We start from the raw sequence: 19,962 nt of genomic DNA, 5'->3' as shown, positions 1-19,962 counted from the left end.
TTTGAACTACATGAGAATTTTTAAGGTCTCTATAATAAAATTGAAACAAGAGTGACAATTATCCTTCAATGTTTATAATGTATGACGTAAAAAAGTACCAAAAAACTGAATCATCTTGGACTATATTTCCTTCTAACCATAGAAATCGTGAGTTGTGGGACCCACTAATAAAGGTTGACGGTCATCCATTAATCCAAAAAAATATATTAACCGATCAGACAAATGTAAAATTATTAAAAAAAATGATACTAATAACTAATTAGGTGTCCTATAAAAAAAACTATAAGATATATGTCTGACACGATTTTCGAGGCGAAGTGAATTTAAAAAATGATGAAGACGGGAAAATTAGTCTCGGCGTATATAAGCGGGACAAATAAAAATAGCAAATAATATTCTGTATCTTCTAATCTATTGTTGGCCTAATTATTGTGGCTGTAAATCATGAAAATCCGTAAAGAGGTTCTTCTGTGAATTCGAGACGACTTCCATGTTTGACATGAGTTTCTGCAGTACAATTATCTCAATTGCTATAATTAGCTTAAAAGGATAATACGGATATATATTGAATAGCAGCTACTTTTAAATCTAGTATTTTGCAATGTGTATAAAATAACCACAAATGTATACCGATTTCATGCAGCATATGTATACAAATTTCATGCAAGATTTATGATCACGAGACTTGCTTTATGTATACAAATTTCATGCAACATTTATGATCACGAGACTTGCACAACATTGTTTATCATATTCCAATACTTCGAACAGTTTGAAAAGCGTGCAATGGTTAAGCAAAGCTACATAGAGCAAATTAATACTCCTTTGACTACCATCATCTCTAATCTACGCATACATCTATGTCAGTCCTCTTGTTAATTTTTGCTTGGTTTTCCATGACGGTTCTTTGGATCAGACCCTGTATCCTTGCTTGGTTTTTCTGCAGACTTCACTGGCTGTGGAGGAGGTCCAATATTTTTCCCTGGATTTGCCGGACCCTTCACGCTTGCAGTAGGAGCCTGCATTCACAAACAAACATCAAAATCCAATAATTAGCAAAATCATTTTGGAAATGAAGATATCAACTGATATTTTTTTTTAACAATTGAATGAATAAATGAGATATTAATTGGCATAAATGTCTTAACAAAACAGAATGACAGACAAAAAAAACACATCATGTCAAATAATTCAACCCCATGTGGTAGCATGATGAAAATTTCTATTTGAGATTACTATTAAGGGTAAGGCTAAAATTACCATAGATTGAGTCCGGAAGATGGACTGCCCCAAAGAAAAGTGGAAAGAAAGAATTGGTATCTTTCTTAACAAAGATATGGTTGAAATCAAGTGACAATCTAAACAAACTTTTTAAAGAGACACAATTTTACGAATTACCAAACGTTTTGATCAAGATTCATAATAAAAGAATTTACATAAAAATAAATATGAAAATATATCAATACAACGAATTTTGATCTTTTATTGATCTTTTAGACCATTTGATCTCATTCACTGAAAACAATTTCTAGTCACATATTAAACCCAAAAACACTGTAGGGAAGGGCAGCACAATTACTCCCAAGACTTTAAACAATCCGCGTCTTTGGATTTAGACTTTACCTTAAAAAGACCAGCAAACAATTAACTTTTTTTTATGCCCACATCCGTTACCAATTTGCTAAAACCTTCTAACTTCCAAGTGGCAGGAGGTCAAAGGTTCAAAACTGTACAAACAATATAGTAATCTCCAGTAGTTGTTCAATGTTATGTAAAATGTAATACTTACATATGAAAACATTTTAACGAGTCCTCCAGAGGCAGACTTCGATTTCCCGTTGAAGATACTGGTAATTTTCTCATCCGTATCGGCATCTTCTCATGTAAAATACACCCAAAACCAAATAACTGTAAATTAAAAGAACAATGAAGAATAGTATAGGTAGAAAGAGGAATATTTTTTCAAGATTTGATAAGAAAAAAAAAAAAAAAACCTATTGTAAAGATTTCGTCGGCGGCTGGTGTCTGAGCAAGCTTATAAGTATCCCCCTTTTGAAAATAAGCAAAGCTGCGCTGAATAAAATTTACATTTCTGAGAGCAGTCGGATTGGAGAATTTGAGCCCTCGTACCCAAATGTTAGCCATGTTGAGCCACTGGTTGAATTCATCATTAGTTGTGGTTATAAATAGTGTTCTTCGTTAGTGAGTTTCAGAGTCTTTCCGAGAAAGCGAGGAGAAATTGCAGAAGGAATGCCAGTATGTTTCGCAGAAGTCATCAGTCTTTACATTTGACCGTATTTATTAATTAAATAAAAATCACAATAGAAATGTGGAGGCTGATGCAGCATATAGACAATATCGCGGAAAATCCTCCAGTTTTGTCGCATATAAGATAAAAGACAACCTGTTTTGTCGTATTACGATAGTGGTAAGAAGTTGGTGTGCAAGATGTAGGTAATTTATTGAAAACCTATATGTCAAGGTACAATCGTTGTCGGCAGGAGTTTGGTATAAATGTGATTTAATTTATAATGCTTTAAATACATTCAAAATGTACGTAATCAAGAAGGTCTAAATTCTGTCGCTGTCTATAAGAGAAAATTTTAATTCAGTCGCTGACTAAACTATTATATTCAATTGTATTCAAGTAGTTTAGTCAAATTGAATATAATTAAACAAATATATTTTGTTTTTGTAAAAATATATTGAATAATCTTTTCGAAAATTTATTTTCTACAAGGTAACATGTAAGAAAAGTAAATTTTATGTCATGATGAATTTGACAAAATAAGTTTTTTTGTAAGGCCAAGTTAGTTGAATGTGAACTTGGAATGAAGGTATCTAAATTTCTCGAGGTATTATAAAAACATTAATTTCATGCCTTGTAATATTGTTTACCTATTTTTTTGCTGACTATAGCTTTTGTCTAATATATTCCTTTTGACCACTTTATTTCTCTCATTAGCTTGTTGCCCTTTTTATGTGTCCTATATATTTCTATGACCAATTTCTTATCCCTATTTTTCTCTTTCCTCTTTTATGTGTTTCTACATCTCCTTGCAAAGTTACTCCATACTTAATCCAATCATGTTCTCATTTCCAAGGTTATTCCTCCAAAAATTAAATGTTTGGATATCCTCTATGATATATTTTCACCTTATTTCTTCCATAAATTTTGCATCTAATTTTAATTGAGTTGAAAGCACCTTTATTGATATTGTTTTAACCATCTCTTCTTTCCATATAAGCTCACGTTCCTTGGGATATGGGACAAGTGTGCTATCATTAAGAGAGCACATGTGTGCCACCATTTTTTAGATTAACAAACTTAATGATAAACTTATTATTGCTTGACTAAGATCAATTCAATGATTCCTATTCAAAATAATAAAATGAGGTCCTTGGAAATTTATAAATTGGTCTTCCTACTCTTATTTTAAGAGTGTATACCAAGGCCTATGCACAAAAATAGGGAATCAAAAAGTGGTCAATTTTTTTGGTCTAAATATAATATAACACAAGAATGTTCTATTTTATAACATCTTTGCATTATAATGTTCTCACATCTTGTAAGCCATAAAAGAAAAAAAAACCAAGGTTAGAAGAATGCTATTACATTAAAAAATGGTCATGTCTTGTGAGAAACTATTTGTATGGATCACAAAAATGTGAATGTGTTATAACATACTCACATTATTACTTGATTTACCAACTACGGACCCTTAGGATTGTATTTTCTTTAGGCATACAAACCACAAGATAAGACTTGCATGACATTTCCTAAAGATGTGGTTTATGTAAATATAAGGGAAAATAATAATATTATGTCAAGCATTCTATAAATAAAATTTACATTTTTTTAATGTTAATCTAAAAAATTAAGACAATAAAGTCAAACTCTTTCCTAAAATTCTAAATTTCTAGTTTCTTTACATTTAGAATATTTTAAGGTTTTGATCTTCAATTTCATTTACTAGTGTTTTATTTTTTCTCAAAACTTATGTATATGATTTTTTCTTATTGATTTTTATCTATTCATTTAAATTTGAAATAACTTATATTTTTCTATTTTAGATTCTATTATGTACACATTAAAAATATATATTTCTTGATAGTTTTCAACAAAGAAGGAAAGCTTGCTAAATCTTTTATTTTTAAAATGTATCCACTTTGAAAATTAGTAACATAAATGTATGTATAAACATTAGTAAATAAATTAGACATAAAATAAGTTTTGTTAGCTAATGTTTAACAAATCTTTAATTTTTGTTTTTTTAATGAAACAAGACTACTTTGTGTGCTCCCTTTTTGAACCTCTAAAATTGTAATAATTTTAAAACTAATAGTAGTTTGGAAATATATTCCAAGCATTGCAAATATGATTTTTGCCAGATATTTAAATTTTGAGTGTGACCATCTTGAATTTCTCATCTAGGATCAAATCTTATTGATTTGAATTAAAAAGTGTTTACTTTTGATCCCTTCTTGTCCTCCATTTCCATTCACATACCCACAAACACACTACATTCCATGTTGAAGATCCTCTTGTTGTATTAGATTTTTTCTATGCTATTTTTAATTCTTAGAGCCTTAAACCATTCATCTAGCATTCAATATTTGGATCTAATTCATGCATAATATTGAAGTTGTGTGTAGTCTCATTCCTTCTTATTTTGCTCCCATTGGCCTTGTTCTTTTCCTTGTCATGTTTTCTTTCTAGTATATTCTAATTTTACCTAATTTACTATTGTATTTTCTCATCTCATATTTCTTTATCCCCATATCAAAACTTCCACCCCTTGTTTCCATTTTTTCTCCCATTTTCTTTTCTCACCAAGATCTACTTTCCTACATTGCACCTCTTATTTAGTGTTTTAATTTTTATTTCAATTAGGAAATTTATTTTTAGATTTGATTTTAGTTTACTATGCTACTATCATTACCATGTGGAACTATGTTTGAATTATAACCAAGGCAATTGAATATGGTAAGTTCACCTTTGAATTAACCATCCCAAGGTGTTTTATTAGAAACAATTATCTTACAAGTTATTTATTAAAGAATTAAAATAGATTGTACATGTAAGATAGTTTTAAGATTTGATCAAAAGCTTCAAATAGATATTTTTCAATAATATTTGTATCATTTAAAGATGGATTATCAAAACATCCCATGCACCAATACAATCACTAGTATCCTAGAACACATATATCCTATACACTAGTAAGGATAAAAGTACATCCATTCTCCATGTCCTTAAAATTTTCCCAAAAATTGTACATTTTAGGGAGTAGAACTAGGCCAAAATTATAGACGAGGGTTTAAATTAGTAGTCTATCTCACCTAATTCTTGGCTCTTATCATAACTTTCCTCCTACATATCTTAATGATAAATTATTTATAATAAAATATTTAAATAACATAGACTTATAGGTAGAGTAGATTTTATAAAATATTTGAAATAAGTCCAAATTATTCAAATATCTAACTATTAATAAAAATCATTTGACATATAGGAGTAATATTACTAGTAATGCCTCTGGGGAAAAAATTCATATCTTTGAAATATACACACACCTCTTCCTAAATTTACTTAGATTTTTTTTCTCCAATATAATTTATTTTCATAAATTCTAAATTATTTGATATAGTTTTTTATTGAACTATAACCAATTGAATTAGAGGAAACTAGACCAATCTGATATGCCCCCTAAACAAAATAATTCAAGAATTACTAGAAATTTTTCTAATTTCACGCTAAATATTTTTTAAAATTTCACCACTTGTATCCAAGTTGGTATGTATCTTCTATTTTTGAGTTTTTAATCGCCTAGTTTTAGTTTGAAAGTGTTTGCTCCTATTTCAAATACCAACTCTTATGTGATTAAATTATATTAACTCTCATGGTTTCAAACTCGATCTAGTGATGAGGAAATTTTTTCCAAATTTTGCTCCTAGTGAATTCTATAAGCGTTTGAAGTTAGATCTAGCTATTTGCACTTGGAGGGCCATAACTTTCATGTTCACACTCCATTTTTTGTAATTATTACAACATAAAAAAGATAGTTCAATTCTCTATATAGATATTAGTTTCATTTCTCTAGAATATTTATTAGGTATTTGCTATTATTATCAGACCTAGGATTTTTTCTATTGGGTTCTTTTCTTGGAAAACATTCAAATCAAATTATTTTTTTGAGATCAAAGTCAATTTTTTGGAATTGAAAGCATCTATACTAACGTATCAGTCCATTTAAATACTCTTTTTATTCATTTATCGTGAATCTAGAAATCATTTTACTCCCCTCCATTTAACTAAGTTACAATTGGAAACGTGATGTGGATATTATTTTAAGGAAACATGGGTTATACAGAGTCACCATGGGTACAAAAAATTACCCTAAATGTGCTACTAACAAGATAAAGTGGTTCAATTGGTGTGATGTGGTTTTTGAGACATTATGTATATTTGTGTCTCTAGATCTTCTCTTTCATTTTGAGTCTTGCACCACACCTAATCAGATTAGGACTACAATAGAGTCCTTGTTTATGAAGCATGATAGGTTGAGGGGATTTTAAGTGGAGAATGAGATTATTGGCTTGAATATACATATTTTAATGACCTTGGGACTTCTTCAAAAACTCAAGTCTATCATATTACAATTGCAATAGTGTGGTATTGAGAAAGAGGACTCTTGAGTTTCTCAATCCTTGCCAAGCTTGGTCTTGATCATTTAGTTTTTCTACCTTTTATGGTAATCAAGCTCCGCCCTTGGTACCTAATTTACTATGCCTTCATTTTATTAATTTTCTTCATCTCTCACTTAGGACCTGATGGACAGACTGTATCCTTCCAAATCACAAGTTCTTCATACATCATAGGACTCTAGAGGTGAAAAGGATTCAAATGGAAAAGGAAAGAAAAAACAACACAAGGATTCTAAAACACATGAGTAGCCCAAGGACATACAATCATAAGGTTCTCCATATTCTTCTTCCTCTTCTAAGTGGTCTTCATCTAAGAAGGATAAACCAAAGTGTGCATATTGAACCGATACAACATATGATGAGAATTAGTGTTATGCAAATAAGATTATTGAGTTGGAACAACTTCTCTAGAAGCATAATATTGAGCCACCTTCATCGAGTTCATATTTTTCTACTACTTCATGACCTCCATGGTTTGGGTCATATTATATCACATTTAACAAGGACAAGATGAAGGGCCATTGTCTCTTTGCATCAAAACATGTTCAATTTAGTGATTATCTTCTTGATTCAAGAGCCTCTCATCATATGGATTCATCTATGGGTATGTTCTCTTCATATGAGACTTTGAGTTTACCACACATTTTGATGGGAAATAGAACTTATATGTGTGTTACTAGGAGGGGTCCTAAAAAGGTTGATGGTGGCACACACGGATAACTTTAAGAAACCACCCTCGGGCAACTGTGTAAAATCCTGGCAAATCTAACATTATTTTCAGGGGGGAATTTTCATATTGATGGCGATTTTTTTTTTTAAAATAGGGAAAAAAATTATTTCGTATTGGTGATTTTTTTCTAGGGTATGAAAATTCCATAAATTTCTGGCGAGTAATACCTCCGCGAAAATATTTATTGTGGGAGGCGAATATTTTTTACTCCGAAGGAAAAATTATTTAAATGAATTGGCAATTTTTATCCACTACTTGAAAATTATTTAAATGTATTGGCGAATATTTTGTTATTTATGGAAAAATATATAATTTATTGGCGATTTCATGAATTCATTTCCATTAATAGACAAGACACATCACATCAGAACGGTACATCACATCACATAAATTCATAATACATTGAGTCTACACTCTACATGATGTATCAATAACCACAACGTCTTTGACACGTGAAGGGTGACACATACCTAAAATCTATCAATTATTTTAAACCGTTCAATGATCGTAGATCAATGGCTGAAGTTTTATTTTGGCCCAATTTTTGAAGAGAACATAGCTCACCAGAAAGTGCCCGAAATGGAATTGGATTTAATAGACACGTGTCAAATGTCACGAATCATGATCGATAATTTCATTCATTTAATAAATATATTTTCAGTAATTTCAATCCACTCTGTCCACATGACTTCCAATGTGATACTTGCCAACTTGGTACTGGTTTATATTTGTTTCCATTTTAGCACAATAGTGCATTTATGGGAAAGATTTGCAGACATAAGAAAGATTTAAAAAAATTTAAAGTAGTTAATACGGTTAAATAAGTAATTATTACAATCAAGAGTTTCAAGAATTTATATACAATCTCTGCTTCTTTCATCTTCAATTAGCCTTTTCCATTTGGTAGATAAATTGTTAGAGCTATATTTAAATTCTTCCTCTAGTTTAGGTTTATAGGCTCAGGTTGTTTAATTTGTTAATCTATTTTCTCAAGATAGACACTCCCATCTACTTGAGGAGCACTTCTGCAGAGCACTAGAGGGCCTTTTCTAGGCTATGTTAGAGACCCAACCCTCCAATCAGTCTACAAGGAGGTTGGGTTGTTCATCAATGAGGTTGTGCGGATGGTGTTGAAAAGAGAGTTTCTGTGAAATGAAAATAGGTACCGTGTTAACAAGGACATTACATCCCATTTCTTAGCGTCTCTTCTTGACCTCGGAGGAGACAAGGTGGATATGCTAATGTTATTGAGGAAAGTTTTTAAGGAAGACTTCCTTGGAGATGACATTAGTGTTGTCATCCTTGCAAAAGTAGGGGTGGAGATCCCTTGGGGGAGTGAATTATCCAAGCTTCTCCTCCTTGACCAAACAGTGCCAGTTGCTAGGCAACCGTTTATCCTAAACCTGAATGTAGAGCAGTTGACACATCACAGGAAATGGGCGCGGATTGGCAGGGGCTTCCTCTGAAAATGGTTGCTCCTGGACGACTTTCCAAACTACAATTGGCTTTAATAATTCTCTCAGCTTATGTTCTCTAAAGAATTCTACATGGAAGGAGGGTCAGATTCTTAGTGCAAATTTGTAAACCATCCACTATCTGTGCCCTAGCCTCGCCCCCTTAGGCCTCTAGTATTTTTTTTCCCTATGTCCTTGAAACCTAACAGGCTCAGTGGCTCACTCAATTTGGATTTTAAGTTTTTGAGTGTCTCAGACTTGAGACAAAAAAAATTGTAAATTTCCAAAGCATAAATATAAATGATAATTTTTCAAATTCCAGTTTGTTTCAGTTTTCCTCTTACAATCTTATGGATATAAAAATGCTTTCTATAATTCTATAATCTATTTCATTTTTATTAATTAATTTCTTTCAAATGTGTTTTGTATATGAGCTATGTTATTTCAATTATTTGTTAAACAATGGATATAAATTTAATACAATGATCATTTTTATGTAATGCTATAAAAAAAAATTCAGTTCGTTCCATTAATTATTTGTACATTGATTATGGTTTATTATAATTTTATAAATATATAGTCATTCAAAATACAAAATTTCAAAATTTTCAAGATACAAAATTTTATCAGTAAAGGTTTTTTCATTCTATTAATTCAAAAGTTTAAAGATACAAAATTTGTAGTCATTCATGCATAAGCATAGACAGAGAGAAAACCATACTACCCACAACTTATAGCAAGCAAACAAAAAAACCAGTTCATTGCTGGATATCCATAGCAAATGTTCCAGCAGTAATAGATCATTTGGAAGCAAATTAAAAAACACTGGCCGATATGATAGGCTGCTCACTCACTATGCCCCTGGGTCACCTCCTCCTAGTCCCTTCCCTCCTCAGAGGTTGATGCTTTCCCTTTTGCCACTTCAGCTTTTAGTTTTGGAATGCAGTTTAGGCACTCCAAGTCAGGGTCACCCTCCAAGCTTGCCAGTAGCTGTATGGCCCTTCCTTCTTCAGCCCTATCTCTCAATTCCCTACCAACCTCCATCCTTGCCACTGCATGCAAAGCCTTCAGGACTTCATCTACCCTGGTTAATTTCACAAAGAGCTTCATCGCTTCCCACCCCACTCGAGCACATTCATGGCATTGGTATTTGATTTCATCCTCTAGGCCACGAATAAAAGGAAGCAACTCCTCTTGGCTGTCCCCTTCCTTAATTTGAGTGCCAACTCTCGGCACCACCCACTCCAAGATTGAATCCAGGTTAATAAAAAAATCCCCATCAATCAATTTGACCAATATGAGTGTTACCTTTTCCACATCCAGTTCGAATTCACAAGCCCATGCCAGAATCAGAGAGTAAACATCCATGTTAGTTCGATATTGGTGACTGATATGTGCCACCTCCTCTGCAAGCATCAATCGAGTTACCACCCACAACTTCTCCTCCTTAAACGTGAACAGTCCTGGCATTTGTTTATTAGATACTTTTCCCAAAAAGGGCACCAACTTCTTGTCTGTTCTCAGTGTGAAATTGGCCTCCATGGTCACCTGCAATTTTAAAAGCACTTCATGCAAAAAATGTCTTATAGAAGCTATGAACTACAGAATCATAGATTTGTTCTGCCTCAAAGAAAAAATAAGCACACAGATCAAAAGGCAATAAATTCTTCCTCCATTGTATAGGCCAAGTAATGGATGTGTACGATAAGACATTAATGTCATGAGATCAAGAAAAAGATTTCCTGCCATCCTCCCCTTCCTCCGTTTGTGCGGCCTGTGACAAACAACTCCTTCTGCAACAATTAATCACCACCTTGGCATTTGTACTTTCCAAATTTGCTCGCCTTAACAGGTTGAGGACTGCATATTTTTTTGAATTAATACACTAAATTTATGTTGAACTTTTATATATATTTTGAAACTATTTTTTAAAATTATATATCATAAACATATTTTGAATGTTTTCTTTTTTATATTAAACTTTTACCTTTCAAATTGTATATCAAAATTTATATTTTTATTTAGTTATTTGTTTTATTCTAGAAACTAAGTTTCATGTCTTATACTATTTTTGAATTTCAAATTTTTACAAATAATATTAACATTATATTTAATAGTTATCTCAAACTATTGCACATCTTTAAAATTTAAATGTCTCTTATTATGGGACCGACAACATCTGACAACACTCAAGTTCTCAAGAGCTATCATCGTCCATCGGATGAGCAAAGGTCAATGACTCAGGGTGGATTTTGGCCCAAATGAGGGCAGTGAACACATTTGTGAGAACTTCGCCCAGAATTGAACATTTTAAATTTAATTAAATATAATTAAGTTTATAGTCTATAGACTATAAATCTCTTTTTCGGGCAGAAGTTTAAAATGATTAAATAGACTTAAAAAACAGACCCAAAAAGTGAGTCATGACATGAGTATGGTGATGTGCCAGAAAAATGGCAAAAGTCATGGGACCCACTACATCTGTAAACATGTACCATCATCCGTTGGATGAACAAAGATCAATGACTTAGGGTAGATTTTGGGCCGAATGTAGAAAGTGAACACATTGGTGAGAACTTCGACTGGAATTGTACATTTTAAATTTAATTAAATATAATTAAGTTTATAGTATGTAGACTATAAATCTCTTTTTCGAGTGGAAGTTTAAAATGATTAAATAGACTTGAAAAAAAGACCCGAAAAGTGAGTCGTGACACGAGTATGGTGACGTGCCAGAAAAATGGCATAAGTCTTGGGACCCACTACATCTGTAAACAGGTACCATCGTCCATTGAATGAACAAAGATCAACAACTTAGGGTGGATTTCGGCCCGAATGTGGAAAGTGAACACATTGGTGAGAACTTCGACTAGGATTGAACATTTTAAATTTAATTAAATATAATTAAGTCTATAGTCTATAGACTATAAATCTCTTTTTTGGGAGGAAGTTTAAAATGATTAAATAGACTTAAAAAATAAACCCAAAAAGTGACACGAGTATGGTGACGTGCCAGAAAAATGGCAGAAGTCGTGGGACCCACTACATCTGTAAATAGGTACCATCGCTAGTTGGATGAACAAAGATCAATGGCTTAGGGTGGATTTCGGCTCGAATATGGAAAGTGAACACATTGGTGAGAAATTCACTCGAAATTGTTATTGAACATTTTAAATTTAATTAAATATAATTAAGTCTATAAAGCTCTTTTCAGGCGAAAGTTTAAAATGATTAAACAAACTTAAAAAACAGACCTAAAAAGTGACACGAGTATGGTGACGTGCCCGAAAAATGGCAGAAGTCATGGGACCCATGACAACTGACAACAAGTACCATTGTCTGTTGAATGAGAAAAGATCAATGGCTTACGATGGATTTCAGCCTGAATGTGGGAAGTGAACACATTTGTGAGAACTTCACCCAAAATTGAAACATTTTAAATTTAATTAAATATAATTAAGTCTATAAAGCTCTTTTATGGGAAGAAGTTTAAAATTATTAAATAGACCTTAAAAAAAGACCCGTAAAGTCACAATAGGTACCCTAGTCCCTCGTTTGTTGGATGAGAAAAGATCAACGACTTAGGGTGGATTTCGGCCTGAATGTGGGAAGTGAACTCATTTGTGAGAACTTTCTTGAAATTGAATGTATTACATTTTAATATCCTCAAAATTTATACTGAAGTAGTGAATGTTTTGTCCTTCGGTATCGAATAGTTATTAATAATAATTAATGAAATTACAACATGATTCTTAATGTCCTCAAAATTTATACTGAAGTAATGAATGTTTTTTCCTTCGACATCGAATAGTTCTTAATAGTAATTAATAAAATTACAACATGATTCTAGATATTTTGCCCTTTAGGTATTACTTTTCTACTTTTTAGAGTTTTCAAAATAAGATACTCATAAATCATAATCGTATTTCATTTCATGGACAAACCTGTAAATCAAGGGAGATTCAGAAACAACTACTAGATTGAGGAATGCAAGTTGCAACAAAGACTGTCTGCGCCAATCTAGTGAAATAGAAATTCTAGGCAAAATCTAAAACACCTACATCCTGCCTTTTTTGCTTTTGGTAATCACATGGTCCAATTTGAGGGTTAGCATTTTCAAGTTTTTACCTAGCATTATTTTGAATTATTAACAATAATAGTGATGGGGAAAACCGGAAGCAGTAGTTCAACAAGAAGCTAAGTGAAAAACAAAATGTACCTAATCGAACTGGTAAAAACACTAGGTTTCACTAATGAATGCCATGATATTTATGACCCAGCTATCCATGGTGAAAAGCATATCATAGATATTAGATATGCATTGTCTAGTAAGGCGGCAAATCTATGCAAGGAAAAATTTAGTGTTTTCAACCCAATTTTACATCAAAGAACATATAAAATCACATCGTGGGATGTTGGATTGGGAAGCATGGTGTTACCTGAAGTATTCCCTTGCCCTGATTTTGTCATGGTTTGCACTGAAAATTATAATGAAGATAAAAAACAATTGTCAATAAAAATACAAGAGAGGAAATTCTATCCATAAACGAGGAATAATTTGCTCATTTGTTGAACCTAGAATTTGAAGCCCAAAACTCAAACGTCCAAATTGACCTTAAAAAGCTAGCAGGGAATTATGAGAGTCTCAATCCAAGTTGCAGAGATTCATTTATCAAAGGTATAATAAAGAGTGGTATTGGTATTGTGTTGGATCAGAATCATAAGCCTCCTTATGATTCTAAGATTTTTGTTCCATGGGTTGGGGATACTATTTCCTTGTTGTCCTTTTTCCTAGGATTGGAAAATGATAGGGAAGTGGGTGCAAGCCTTCTTGAAATGATGAATAATATCCATTGTGTAGGTCAACCAGTAAGATATAATTTTATTGAGCACATTGTAAAATCCATGCAAAAATAATTACTAATGATCAAAAAAGGTTCCTATAAGACATTTAGGTTCTCATCCTACTTGTGCTATCTCCTTCTATCCAAGTGTTGTGCAATATTTGAGACCAACAAGATTCAAACTGTGAGCTATAATATTGATGAGAAGACTGGGAAGAGAATAGAGTGTCCAATATATGATTGGACACCAAAGATAAGGATGCATGATAACAGAAAGAACTAAAACCATTTTGTAGACTTCTTTTTGGCACCAATGTATAATGAAATTACAAGCACTCCAATGCCTAGGTTGCCTGTGTCTTCTAGAGATTGCATTCAACTCAGAAGTCAAATAGAATTGGTTGACTGGTTCTTCATGGAAGAATTCACTGTGTTAAGGTTTTATGGATCGACAGTAAAACCAAACAGACTTCCAATACATGTGACAAAGAGGGTATTTGCATTAGAGTATGTACGACAATTGGAGAGAACAAATAGGCACTTCCATGGTTAGTAAAAGAAGAGCATATTTCCTTCCTTGCCTTTCTCATGTGGAGGGTTCACATTTGAGAGAAAAGCATTCAATGTGGCACATATTTTTTGGGTAGTTTTTAACTTTGAAGATGAGGGTCTCTGGCAGTATGATCAAATCGGTATAGTTCAAGAAAGGCTTTAGAAAAATGGGAACTCTTCAACGTTATGTCAACATGAAAGTAAACCATTGCTAGAAAAGCTTAGAAACATGGACTCCTGGGATGAAGTTAAAAAAGAGATGGAGAAAATTGCAGTTGACAATAACATTTCAATAGAAGAAATTTCATCACAAATTATGGAATTGCACACACAGAGGACAATAGAGGAGGGCCAGGGCATCCAAAATAGGAGGTCCTACAATTTCTACCTAAAATCTGCTAATTCATCTAAGAAAACTATTCCCAAATCAATTCTGCATGAATGTAAAGATAATTATTGGACTCAAACCAAAATAAATGATTTTTGGACTATGAGGAGGCATCTCAGTGAACCAAAGACAAGTGCAAAATTGGAGAGCATTGACGAGGATGCAGAGTTTAGGAAATTGTGGAATGTGGAGCATCCCACAACAACACATGACAAGAGTGAAGATAATGATCAGTATGAGGTTGAGCCCACTCAAACAACTACTACAGTACCTAAAATATTAGGTGCAGTCCATGAGGCAATGAAAGAAAAATATAGAAAAGGGGCAAGCATTGTGGAAAATATGGGATTTGAAGGTGGTGGTCTAGGTCCCAGAGGAGAGGGCGTTTGGTATCCACTTTAGGTAAAACTTCCATCAAGGTCAAAATCAAAAGTTCCTTATAAACTAGTCATTGGACTTGATTCTTCAGATTGATCACCGATAGGTACTACTCATTACCCTTAGAGCCCACCTACATTTGTTTTAGGTTCAAATCCACAACCACCACCACATCATTGTATTCCCATTGGTGGTGAATCAAGTGCCACTGCCACTGGTCGGGAATTTGGGGATAGTATTCCTATTATTGTTCAATCAAGTGCCACTATGATTGGTGGGGTTGGCATGGGTACCACTACTAATACTAATTGTCTTGGTATTGGACAAGGGCAACAACAAAATATCTCTCACAAGAGGCCACTAGTGGTAGATACTCAATCTCATACTATTGAGAATCCTATATCAAGTGCCATTGACACTACAAATCAATCATTTGCAGCTTCAGATCACACACCTCAAAAGATTATGAAAAGTACACATGAAAGTTTCAGTGGGAGTGGGACAGGATCAGGAACTGTTTTTGGTAATCCTAGTCAAGCATTATTTAAAAGCACAGGAATAAGTGGAACTGGAGCCTATGGTATTCCTATGTCACCTTTCAAACATTAAATTGCTTCAACAAGCCCAGATTTTCAATTTTGTGATTACTATGAAAAATATCAACACACAACAAAAGCAAATAAAGGAAAAAAGAAAGAATTTCAAAGGGTTTCCCTGACTGAAGTTGTAAACAAACAACCTACAAGGAACAGGGTATTTCCAACATATGACCCACAAAAAGATATGATGGAGTTTATGGTTGTTATGCCCCCGACCCCAACTAAAGATAAAAATCCACCACACAGTTAGATAGACCCCTCCGAATTTCAAGTTAGCACCCTCAAAATGGATTTTTCCAAAGTACATAATGTGGACAAAATTAGTGTGTCAAAAAGGACTAACAAAGTGGTCTACACTTCACTGGTAAAGGCGGAGAGAGAGAAAAATAAACTGGAGAAACAAATAGAAAAGTTATAGGCAGACCTGACAAATGAAAAAAATCAAGAAAGAAAGCAACAGATAGCCAGTGCAATGATTTATAGAAAAGGATAAAAAATTTAGGCTCTGTAGTAGAAATTGCAGAGCAGGAGAAGATGGATGCAGAATTGAAGGACCTGACAGAAAAACTGGCTAAAAGTAGTAAAAAATATGATGAGGAAAGAGCCAGTTTTCAAAAATTATACAAAATTTTTGAGTCTGTTGTTGCCGAAATGAGAAAATTACAAGACCTATTAGATCATGGGAAGGAAAAAGAAAAACATTTATAAGAGGAAGTAGAGGAAAAAAGAAAAAAATGTGCACAAATGAAAGAAGACCTGCACAATGCAAAATGATAAAATAAAAACTTTGGAAGAAGAAGTAGAGGAAGAAAGAAAGAAAATTATGATAAAAGAAAAACATTTGTAAGAGGAAGTAGAGGAAGAAAGAAAAAAATGTGCACAAATGAAAGAAGACCCACACAATGCAAATGATAAAATAAAAACTTTGAAAGATAATATGAAAAATACAATGAAGTATATACAAGAAAACATTTGGCACCAAACAATGCAGAGGAGTGAAAATTTGTCTGAATGGTTTCAATTGATTGAAAGTCTCAGACTAATTTATATGAAAATCAAAGCACACTATGAGAAGAGCACACATGTTTATTCAAAAGAGGATATAGCAAAAAAGATTCTGAAAGTAGTCTACAGTTCCAGTGACAGCTACTTGGCATCCAAGGGAATTAAGAGTTGCATTGATGCCATAGTTAAGACATCATCTATCATTCAAAAATGCCAGAAGCTAAGGGAAACATCAGAAGTTATGGAAAATTGTGAAAAAAAGATCTTGAAGCTGCAAGAAAATAAAAATAATTTGATTAAAGTTGGTTTGCCTAAGACCGCTGACCCATCAAATAAATTCATTGGAGAAGAAGCTTACAAAAAAAGCTTTGAGATAAAAATGAAGTCTGATTTAGACTTGCTTCCAAAGGACACAACTCCCCAAAGCTTTCTAGAATTCATTCAACCATTTACAACTCTAAATTTGGTATTGGACAAAACAATGATGTCAAGTAAATCTTCTAAATATGGAATGTTGACAAAGTTGGAGTTGAATTTCCATACTATATAGAATATTGACCTTCCATTAGACGAAGCGTGGAGAACCCTACAAAAATTGGCACCAACATCTTAAGAAGCATAGTATGTATTGCACAATTTTCTTCTTTTACTCTTAATTTCAAGGTTTTATGTTTTTTCTATTTGCTATTTTGCTAATATAGCCTATGAATCTATGATGCACTCGCTATTTCTATTTTGCTAATCTAGCCTATGAATCTATGATGCACAGTGCAAAACTTCAGCCAGTACATTTGTATTCTCAAATTCTCCCTTGCTTTAACATTTATGCATTTCTCTATTTATGATTAATAGGTTTTAGGGACTTCTATTATCTATTTTTAATTTTTCACGACGTGAATTAATATTTAATTTTGACCTCTTTTTTTGAATAGGAGACATCAAACATGTAGCGTATGTTAAATTACTAATATGGCCTGTGATGGCGATATAAATTTGTGTTGAGTTTGTGATTTTGATGTTTAGTTTTGACATGTTGCAAACTTGCAACTTGACCTGAAGTTGTTGTTGCTCCCTTATTTCTATAAAAGAGAATTCAAGATCATTTGCAAAGGGTTTTGAAACTTTGTATTCACTTTTGCATGGACATTGGAGAATCACATAGGAGCTGTTGTTGCTCTCTTGTTTCTATAAAATGGAATTCAGGGTCATTTGCAAAGGGTTCTAAAACTTTGTATTTGAAACTTTGTATTCACTTTTGCAATTTTGATGGAGAATCATTTAGATTGGTGTATTACTATTGAATGAATTGTATCATATGGCTATATTTTGAAAGAATTAATGCAAATCTAAGTTCTCGACATGTGTATTACTATTGGATGAGCTGTATCATATGGTTCTGAAATGTATCACATAGATTTGAGACTCAAACATGTATAAATAAACAAAAAACATCTCTGTATCAATAAACACATTATGGTTTTTTTTTATTATGCTATTTTAAATATGGAAATAGAAAGTTGAAAAATACAATTACAAATCAATATTAAATTCTAATTGTAAAAAGTAATATGCTTTAGTAATATGAATGATGAGATACAGTAATAAGATTAATAAATACCAATCTCTTATAGTTGCCATTCATCCTCATCAAATTCAAAGTTTTATTGATTCTTGTTTGTGGTTTGAGTTTCTTCACTCTGAGTTTTCATACCTTCACCGAACTGCATCTCAATGCTATCAGTAGGTCTAGTACATGGGGCAATAGTCCCACTGGCACTTTGGTTTGAAGTGTTGCCCAAACCTCTTCTTTCACATTTGGACCTCCAGATTTGCAGCGCCCTATCGTAAGGAAAATTGTGGACATCATACCTAGATGTATAGAGCCTCAAGGAATTTTCCACATTTTTGTCTAGTTTCTTTCTTAGCTTTGATTTTAGGAACCCCAAAGCATGAAAACTCTCTCATCTTCCACCAAACCCAATATCATGGTAAGACATAAATAAGCAAGCTTCACATATTCTGGCGTTGAATCACGCAACGTTTGGTTCTCATTTATAGTTTTCCAAAGCCTTGTTACTGATCCCTCTTCGCGGGGGTTCTCCATTTTGGCATATTGTTCTCTCATAGTGTATGAAAAATCAGATGATTACTCTCGAAGATGAGTTTCATCTAATATTCCATTTATAGTTACTCCATTCAATTCTCTGGATGTGCAAAATTGTTTTATCAAAATCAGTAGCTTACTTCGAAAATCAGATGCAATGTTGAGGCTCCAATAATGACGAAACACAATAGACATGGCTTCGAGAAGGTTGTCAGGAGGGAATCTACTTCTAATTTGTGAGGAAAGATCATATGCAATTTTCTTCACAGAAGTAGTTATAGTCTCAACAATCTTGTCGAAATATTCGCTTGTAACTCTTGCTAGTTGCTTCCTGGGGTGCTTTTCTGGTTCCTCGGGGTCGACCATGGCATATAAGTGCATTGGTATCTGAACTCATCGTACATTAGCACATACCTCCCTGTCTACACTGATTTGTAAAAAGTTATCAGGATTTTTCAAATATGTGAGTGTCCACCACTTAACAATTTTTTCATCAAATAGTGTTAGTTGATTTCGATAAAGATTATCAAGGGTCATGCATGTGATCTTATGTAGCGTAGCATATTCTGCAATATACAAAGCTCTTTTTTGGATAACCTTCATATTATTCCTCATTTCCTTTAGCATGGGTAGAAGAGTTGCTAAAGTTAAGAGTGTCTCTAAATTACTTAGCCTGTGAAGAAGTTTAGGAAATTTTGGTTAATTTGATTCGTCACGAGTTGTGTGAAATATTCCAATCAAGGATGTATATTCTGAAAACACTTGATGCAGTGGACCATCCAAAGAGATCCATCAGGTATCGTTATCCTTGAGAAGCTTGTTCCCATCAGTTATTCCATCAGCAAAGTATTAAAATTCCATAAATTGCTTGGGACTTCGACAAAAGTGTGAGTAGAGCTCTTTGATTAAAATTTCAATATTTTTAACCGAAGCAAACTTGCTCACAATTCTAAAAGCTAGATTCATTCTGTGAGCCCTGCAATGAATTGTAGTAATGTATGATGCAAATGAAGTTTCAATCTTTGTACAAAGACCGTTCCTATGACCTTGCATTACTGAAGCTCCATTTGCTCCAACACAAACCAAATTTTTGGCTACCGTCATGTCATCCATACCTCCATATTTAATTAAACTTCTCTTTACTAGTTGAAATAAATTTTCCGTTGTCGGACTCTCCTTCATTTTAGCAACAGATAGTAG

The 19,962-nt window shown here is 33.0% G+C and overlaps 1 protein-coding gene across 1 annotated transcript; it reads right to left on the bottom strand.

Moving 5' to 3' along the window:
- Positions 1-608: 608 nt before the first annotated feature.
- On the bottom strand, positions 609-2,199 carry LOC131068143 (uncharacterized). The gene is made up of 3 exons (XM_058003327.2): positions 1,995-2,199; positions 1,790-1,875; positions 609-1,019 (listed from the first exon to the last, which is right to left on the bottom strand). Exons 1-3 carry the CDS (start codon positions 2,143-2,145, stop codon positions 876-878), a joined length of 381 nt encoding a protein of 126 aa, XP_057859310.2. The 5' UTR covers positions 2,146-2,199; the 3' UTR covers positions 609-875.
- Between the last annotated feature and the right edge of the window lie 17,763 nt (positions 2,200-19,962).

Source organism: Cryptomeria japonica, chromosome 10 (assembly GCF_030272615.1).
Source record: "Cryptomeria japonica chromosome 10, Sugi_1.0, whole genome shotgun sequence".
In the NCBI taxonomy this organism is placed as follows: domain Eukaryota; kingdom Viridiplantae; phylum Streptophyta; class Pinopsida; order Cupressales; family Cupressaceae; genus Cryptomeria; species Cryptomeria japonica.
The sequence above is the reverse complement of the archived record's forward strand: the minus strand, read 5'-3'. Positions and strand labels throughout refer to the sequence as shown.